Source organism: Homalodisca vitripennis, unplaced genomic scaffold (assembly GCF_021130785.1).
Source record: "Homalodisca vitripennis isolate AUS2020 unplaced genomic scaffold, UT_GWSS_2.1 ScUCBcl_1061;HRSCAF=4203, whole genome shotgun sequence".
Lineage (NCBI taxonomy): Eukaryota > Metazoa > Arthropoda > Insecta > Hemiptera > Cicadellidae > Homalodisca > Homalodisca vitripennis.
The window spans coordinates 77,906-86,989 of NW_025777214.1; the positions used below are offsets into that span (position 1 = coordinate 77,906).

The 9,084-nt window shown below is 34.3% G+C and overlaps 1 protein-coding gene across 1 annotated transcript; it reads right to left on the reverse strand.

Annotated features, from left to right (window-relative positions):
* Positions 1-1,086: 1,086 nt before the first annotated feature.
* On the reverse strand, positions 1,087-6,822 carry LOC124371202 (dual specificity protein phosphatase CDC14AB-like). The gene is made up of 4 exons (XM_046829532.1): positions 6,656-6,822; positions 2,981-3,110; positions 2,105-2,283; positions 1,087-1,404 (listed from the first exon to the last, which is right to left on the reverse strand). Exons 1-4 carry the CDS (start codon positions 6,820-6,822, stop codon positions 1,173-1,175), a joined length of 708 nt encoding a protein of 235 aa, XP_046685488.1. The 3' UTR covers positions 1,087-1,172.
* Between the last annotated feature and the right edge of the window lie 2,262 nt (positions 6,823-9,084).

Genomic DNA, 9,084 nt, shown 5'->3' on the forward strand with positions numbered 1-9,084 from the left:
CTTTAATATTGTGTTTTGATCTGTAAATATTTCCATTGGTGACAATTACAAAAGTACTAGTCAACAGAAAATTTAGATAACGAAATATAAAGAAAATTTTATATTATCTTGTATCACTTAACCTATGAACTCGAAGACAGTATTTATAGTTTGTCTTCGGAGCTCATATGGCCAGCTCAAACGGCTGATAACATTTTGTTGGAAGCGTGGATTAATTTTTGCCACAATGTTATCTCAGCTCATATGTCCATAGCTCGAAAGGCCAGTACCACTGGCAACTAAACATAGCAGTTATTTTCTAATATTCTCTTTGTTTTATAATGAATAGAGAGTACTGAAACCTATCGAGCAGCTTTATTTTAAAGTAATCTTTTAGTAAAGCAGTACATTTTTTAATTAGCATCTGTACTGGTCATGCGAGTTGTGGGGACAAACTATGACAAAACTAATGTGAGATGTCTGCAACCTTGGTGTGACTAGTGCTGCTGGCCTTGTGAACGCAAAGGGTTAAAAATGGTTTAAAAATATGTTTTTACTTATATGAGATTGTACATGTGAATTTTGAGTTTATCTCCAGTTCACCTTCCTCTTAATGCAGCATCTAGACCCTGATGCTGTCACAGATTTGATGTCTGGAGTTGTGTTCATCTGAAGAGATCCAAAAAAAGTTAGTGACAAAGAAGCTCAAAATTAACCTATCACGTTGTTTCGACATCAGGTGCACAATAGTGCGGTACAATGTTTTAGATACGGCCCCTAAGCTCGGTGGAGCAACCGAGTCTTTTTAAACATAACAGCTATGGTGGGAAATGTTGATTCATTGTGAACAATAAATTTAACTCCAGTTCACCTTTCTCTTAGTCCATATCTGTTAGTTCAAAGTTAACTCTATACATTATAATTCATTGTTATTGTTACTCTTTATAGTTGACCCTTTCTTTGGATATCTTCATGAACATGACTCCAGAAATCAAATCTGTGACAGCTTCACTGTCTAGGCGCCCTTCCCACCATAGCTAAGTTAGATTATACATATTTCTTATATTCTGGTTTGGACCAAGAAGGAAATAAAATGCTCAAAAGTTTCATGTTGTAGGTTCATTTACTTTTAGTGCGTCTTTTTCAACACCTTCTTGAAGCTCTTGACTGTCTGCTGCATATCCCGCCACCGCTTAAACAGCATTGAGTTTGTCCCCCTGTGTCTCTGTCTTGCTGCTCGTCGCAGTAGGAGATGCGTGCAAGGATGGGTGGGGGTAGAGAGTGGGGGTGGAACCTTGCTGCATGTCCCTGCAGTCACATGAAAGCCCCTCCACACTCTGCATCTGATTCGGTTCTTTGTTGCGGAAGCTGTAGATACCGTACTTGTGGTTATGAATGCGATCTACACCCCCGTGATAGCGCAACCTGGGGACACACTTAATCAACTCAACTTAATCTGAATTAAATGTTTACAGTTACATAAATATATTTTACTGCTACAAATCCCTAACTATTTCATAATTCTATAACAATACAGAGCATAAACACAAACTACTGCATCATTAAGTATAAAATAAGAAATTATCTATTACTTAGTTTCATGTGCATAGTTTTTTTTCTTTTTACAAATTTCCATTTGAACACTTGTTATTTGTTAAACTCTCTCCCAGGTTGGACAGTCTAAATCCATATGAAACCAAATTTAAATTTGATTTTGTGGTCAAGGTCTAGTTCCATCCATCTTATTAATTTCTCCTCCAGCACTAGTCTTGTAGAAAAATTCTCACAGAATAGCATTAATGACAATTGTTTTAATAGATTATTAAAAATACTGATTAATATAGTGTGTGTTTTGTATTAGACTCAAACTTGCTCTGTATTTGTGCATTAAACTACTTTTTAATATAAACAAAATTATACAATTAAGCACGGAGTACCTAATGGTCTAAGTTTTATTCAGTAATGCTGTCATACACCATTATACAAATCTTACATTTTTTAAACTGAAGATGGAGAGTAATTCAATAATAACGTAGAAACCTATGTATGTTTTGGTATTGCTTGCTAGTCATGAAACCTTTGAACCTGATTTTTGAAAAATATGAAATTCAGTGATTTCACTTACCGGTACGAGTCACCCATGTTCCAAAGGGCAGGTTCCATCTCCTCCAGCCAGGTCTGCTGGTAACCGATAACACAACCTGGACGACAAATTCGCATCCATGCGATAGCTTCCAGCGCAGTCATCCGATAATGTTTGATGAGGTAGGCTCCGATCAGACAACCAGTCCTCCCTAAACCTGCCTGTCCCACACAAAGTGTTATGTGTTGGATAAATATCATGGATTTGTTTGATATGTATCAATAATGTAAGGTTATGATTGAAAGGATGATCATGTGAAAGAAAATTAAATGGACAGAGTCTGAAATAAATTGACTGGAAAACATTGGGCATTCATAAATTGGGTAGCATTTTATATGTGTTGAAATCTTTGTCTGCTACTGTTATCAAATTCATGTATTATTTTTTAAATGTAGTAGTAAGGTGTTACCATTTTATTGCCAGAACAGCTCATCCTGGGATAATTATAACAATCCAGTTAAACTAATCTGGGAACAGCAAGACAGTTATATTTGTTCGTTCGCTAGCCCCAATTTATTGTGGAAGATCTAGTCTGGAATAGTAACAGATGCTTCAGTATAACAGGAGAAGGTTAATAGCCTAGTGTGCAACTGGAGGACTAGCCTCCACCATTCTTTTTGTCTTAAAAGTATTCCAGACTATTACTTACTCTTTATTTAATTTTAATTACACAATGCAAAAATAAAGGACTGACCGCTCGGATTCTCAAATCTTATTCTTGCCACACAGAATGATGATCTGCACAATTGGAACTTCCTTAATAGTTACAAGAAATAATTAAAGTAGAACATTAAAATCATCTCCCCAATTGTATCCAATGGGTTGTTATATTATTAATCTGGTGCAAAGTGACAATACCTTGCAGTGGACGGCAACTGCACCTGAAGCGTTCTCTGTAATGTCAAAGAAGCGTGTCACAATCTCATGGGAGGGAACGCTGCCATCTACAAAGTATAGCTCGTAGTGTGCCACACCAGCGTTGCTAAAACTGTACACAGAACAAACTGTACATTCAGTTTTTTATAGCTTTGAAACAAGATTTAATGTGACTAGATCACACAAACAGTTAAGTGTGAATGGAGGGAGACTACCAATCCAACCTGCCAAGCAGACTGTACTGGTGCCTATCTTGATTTCATAAGAAAAAATGTTAAACTTCTATCCTCTTAATTTTGGTCATTGAGTTATATATAATAAATACGATTTTAATTTAAAGAAGTAATCTTAATTAGAATAAATGGTAGATATGATTTAAGAATTCTGATAATTATTATTAATGTTGTACATAAAAATAAACAAAGCAAATAAAAATGACGAGTGAACAAAAATTAATAAAAATAGGATATTACTTAGTGAAAATGGATTTTTCTATCTTTAGTTTGGAGTTAGCAAGTACAACATGTCAATGAGGGAAATACCATTTTGGATTTTGTCTGTAAACCACCATTCCATACCTCATTGAGCTTTAAAAACACCTATAAAAAACTAAAATGAACAAATTCCACCATTTTCAACACTTTAACTGAATAGTCTATGCTGTGGAGAATTGAGAAAATATTTTATAAATTAATATAATTGGCTGTTTACTTAAAATGTATTAATGCATAAATATGTCTTAAAAGTCGTTTGGGCGTATAATATTAATTTTAATCATACCAGGTTTGTTTAAAACCAATTATAAATTATTGTAATTGTAATTTTTGTGATAATACTCATGCAAGCATATCTGTCACCATTCCATAATTGGTTTCCATAAAATGTGGGTGTAATGCCATGAATATGGCTCACTTCTCTGCTACTTACTTTATTGGACAATTTATTTTGGTAGTGGTTTTCAAAAAAAAAATTGTTAGTTGTGTAGGTTTAAAGTAGTAAGTGTGTTTGTTTACGTTCACTTTAGAGAGTTAACCAAAGAAGCATTGTATTTACCTGTACACTAGTACCTGTATGTACTTATTATTTGTAATATTTACATTATAAGACATTGATTGACAAAGAATACTATTGTAGGCTTTGCACAGTTAGTAATTTAATTAAATATGGATTTCTTAAAGAATAATCAATTTGTATGCTACATATAGTTTGTTTATCTCTTATTAGTTTGAATGCAGTTTGAGTGCATATATTTGCTTAGATATAATAAAAGCAGATTTAAATAATGTTGTCAGTTAGTCTTTTAGTCATTTTAATTCTCCATAATATATATGCATTATCAGTAGTAAGAAGTAGTATTCCATTCATATATAACTTGTGGTTATCATAGAAGTTTAAGTTTTTAGAAATTACTGCTAGTATTTATTAACAAAACAAATAATATAGTTGATAACTCTTACTATTATTTATTATAAAAATAAGGGTTTAACTGTGTAAATGGAGTAAAGTAAACATAGTCAAAGATTGATTGACTATTAGATTGGCAATTAGATGTATGTTAACCAAAGTTCACAGGGAAAAGAAACATAGTGATAACAGAGGAAAATTTGATTTAGCTCAATATAAGGAAAATTGAGAGGTTACCGGTACAGGTTAGTTACAACAACAAGAAATTAAACAATTTTATTAGTGGATTAGATAATATTTTATCAATGATGCTTAAAACTACATTATTTCGGTTACAAATAAGAGTTTGTGAGGATTAAATAAATTAGCTATTGACGGTTTAATGTTAGTTTCTCTTTTATTGCCATTCTGTGCATCAGGCTAAAAGATGAATAATAGAAAATTGCTTTCTAATCGCAAAAATAATTATGAATATTTAAATGATTTTTTTGTCACTGTTAACAGACATTAAGAAAAATTCTTAATAGCAAATCCTGTGGATGGTCTAATTTAAAATTGGCCTATCGTTTAATAATAAGATTAAAAAATTAAAAAAGAATGAATTTTAAATATAAATGTATAGACCCATCAGTACAACTAATTAATACACTTTGATGCTTTTCTGATTGTAAGATTGCTAAAGATAGACTTCTTTTAAGGCAGGTGAAGAGCAAGAGATTTGCTGTATCGTGCAATCTTGGTACTATCTGAAAATTAATTGAAAAAGTTGTTTGTGGCCCACTGTCTACTTACATAGAAGAAAAAACTCTTGTGTGAACGGCAGTATGGCTTCAGAAAATCTAAATCAACCAAATTTGCTGTAATTGATTAAGTAAAAATGATAGTGTTCATGCAATGGAAGCTGGAGAGACAGTTGTGGGGAACTTTGTCAATCTTAGCAAAGCTTTTCATCGTGTCGATATTGATATATTAATTGGAAAACTCAAGTCACTTGTTTTTTCGAGTAGGTTTTGCTTCGAGGTGCCACTGAGATACATCATATTGTACTTTAGTGACAGACACCAGATGACTAAAATCCAACATTTATAAAAATTGAATTTGTCATATAAAATGAAAGAACAATTTCAAACAGTGTACCACAGGGACCTGTGTTTGGGTCTCATTTTCCCTACCTATATAAATGACAGAGTAGATGACACTCAAAAGGTGACCTCTGTATATTTTTGCTGATGATACATTTGTTGCCTCCAAGCATAATGATTGTAACATATTAGAAGTAGTTATATTCATAGAAATAAAAAAGCATGGCAAAATATGTTTCACTTCTCTTAAATAAAATTAACCAAAATTATTTATATTTGTCCAGATCAAAAGCACCCATAAAAATCCTCAATGACTCACTGTCTGTGTTGGAGACAATCAGCTTGAGGTCACTCAATCAGTCAACTTTCTAGGGGTGAGTTTAGAAAAATGTTTGGAGTTGAATGAGTTGGTGAGGATCTGATATAGGCTGGCCAAGGGTATTTTTACCCTTAGAGGATTGGATGGGCTAAAAATTTGGCTCTTCATAAATCAGTATATCATTGCTTGCTTGAGTCACACATCTCCTACTCTATAAATTTCTGAGGAACCTCAGAATCAAAATTAAATCAAATTTTTGTATGGAAAAAGATGTATTTATGGAATGCCCCCTAAACAAACACACTATCAAGAATTTTTCAAAAAAGTAGGAAACCTAACAGTTTCTACTCTTTTTACATTTTTGATTTGTCAGAATATATTAACAAACCCAATAATATACTAATAAAAATCATGAATAAAATAGGTACCAGCCAAAAACATAAATTTATTGTCTCATAGACAAAATTTTTTGAAAAGAAACCTATATATTTTAGCTTGAAATTTTACCAAGCATTATCCATCAGGATCAAAACAATAACAAATCAGAAATTTGGAAATGCTTTCTGACAGAAGTTTTTTAATAGTTCAAAAGAGGCCAATCAAGGACCCACTATATCCTCAGCTCTACTCTTAACCTATAGGAAAGAAGATCTTGTCCTATTAATTGATAGTTGTTGTTAAATGTCCAACGTAACTTTAAATGTCCAATTTCAATATATAAATATATTTATCAAAATGTCTAGCATAAGGAAAACTCTTTCTGTGAAATCTACACAACATCGTCTATGTTTGTTAATATACGCATAGAACAATTGTTGTACAAGTATAATTGATAAGCAAGGGTGTACTCACGACTTGGAGTTGTACATCTTGACGTTGAGGCGAATCACAGTATTGACCTTGTTTTCACGGAAGTAGTTCAGGTAGTACTCTGGGGCGTGGTAACACTCCTCCCCAGGACTGTCGACGGGGCCTGAGAATGCCAGAAAGAAATTTCTCAGGCACGATCCAACTGACATCTCCGTGCTTGATGTTGTCCATTTTCTCGTACTCGTCGATATTGAAGTCATCGAAATTAACGATGCCGAAGAATACTACCTTGCGGACCGCGTTGAGGCAGTCGATCAGCCTCACTTTGAACTGGGACTCTCCCATGCTGGCATCCTGGAATGACGTATAAGGGTATTTCAAGGAGCAAAGACGATTGTAAGCTTCGTTCGGAGTCATCTTGAGGTTTACGATAGCATACACGGCGATTAGAAAAAGCGGCGTTGACTCGTTTCTTCTCGTTGGATGACGTAAAATGCACGATCACCTTGGAGGCCAGAGAGGGTGATTTTAATTTGAAATTCATTTTGTTTATGTACTTGGCGACGGCAGCCAAGTTAAGCGGACCGAAATCCGCGTAATAGTTATTGTAGACCAACTCGTCGTCCGTGGTGAAGTAATGGAAGTCGGTGGTGTTGCGGTGAGTCTTGTTGCGGAAAGTGACGAAGTAGAGTCGGTTGGGGATGAACTCGGAGACCACCAGCGCATGCTTGTCAGCCTCCAACTCACTCTTGGGGCAGGTCATGGTGTCTGTGTGTGGTGGAGGTGTATGTGTATGTGTGGAGTTTCGAGACAAACGGGAATTTCGATTGTTCATGCACCAGTAATTTTGATTTGAAAACCGGCCTAATTAATCACCCATGTTTTCGTTTTGTGTTGTCAACGTTACGAATCATATGTTAATTCTGTACCTCAGAACCAGACTAGCGCAACTCACATGTCACTAATTTTACAGGAGAGCACAAAACTTGTAAGAACATATGTTTCTTTACTGTAACAATTCTATGGCTTGGACTTTTTATGAATTATTATGTTTTTTATGTTTTTAGAGGTGAATTATTCATGACTTTGGTTTAATAATTTTTTTGAAATTTTTTAATAGCTTGGTAAGGGACTTACGCTGTTATGGTTCAAAATAAAAAACACATATATTTAAGATACGCTTTTATTTTTATATACATCTAAATTAATAATACTTATTTATTAATGTGTTTACATAAGTAAGGTTAAGTCAAAAATTAAAACATGAAATTCATTGGTAGATGATAAATATTTTTTTTAAATAACTCAACTGACGTTGAATCTTCATCTGGAAAGTCTCCCGCATCCTCTCCATGGGGCAGGAGTTGAAAGTAAGCTTTATACTCATTAGGTACCCATTGTAAAATTGTCATGAGATCTCTGTATTTCTGTGAGCTGATTGGCTTTTTGCTCTGTCTTAGCTGAGGGATGGTTGTAGGCATTGTAACTTCTTGATTTCTCAGAGATCGTCTGGTTAGGTCAACTTCTTTGAACGTGTCATTTTTAAAATTAGTTTTGTAAAAAAGAACACCCACTTTGTCAGATCTAAGTTGCAACCACACAGTTGCAGATATCAAAAAGGGTTCACCATCAGTGTTTTTCTTTCTTGCTACGAAAGCAGATTTTCTGCCTTTCACAATGGCCATGAAATCTAGAAAATCTTCTAAATTCATTCTCTTAACTTCAAAGGGGCCTTTCTTCTTACAGGAAGCAATAACATTTGCCCAATCATTACATGTATATATTGTGTTGCCAGAAATATGTTTCTTGGCTCTTTCAATTATACTGTGTTGGCCATCTACTTCCATATGTGTGTGACCTGGAAGCAAAAATTTGTGATTTATCTCTCTCAAGTTTGGACTAGTTTTCAATAACCATATATACATTAAAATCATGTTCATGTTACGGTTTTGTCCGCTACAGTTGTCTGTCCAGACGGTTAATTTCTCAATTCCGCTTTCAATAATATCTCTACTTGCCCAAGCATAAAAACAAGAGGCCATTTCACTTCCACCTCTACCCCCTGTTACTTCATCCCATAGCATGCACCAGGTCTTATTGTTTGCAGGATCATGAATCGTGTAATTTAGTGTCCAAAGTTTCCTTAGGTAAAAGCTTTGTGAATTTGTAAGATTAGGTGTAGGGAGACATTTTTGAAGGTCAGCCATTACTACTTTGCTTTTGTGATCTTCTTTTCCATGAAGTTTGTCTTCCCTTTTCAAACGATATCTGGACGCAGCCTCATCTAAATGCTCTTGGTGTCTCCTGCTAATCTCTTCCAATTCTTCTGAATTTTGTTTATTCTTCAATCTACATTCAAATTCATCACACACATCGCATGTGTCATTGTCTGGTAACTTGAATGCCAAGTTAAAGTCCTCATTAAACACTTTGCTAAACAACCACTTCTTTGCAGGATTAACTTGTTTTTC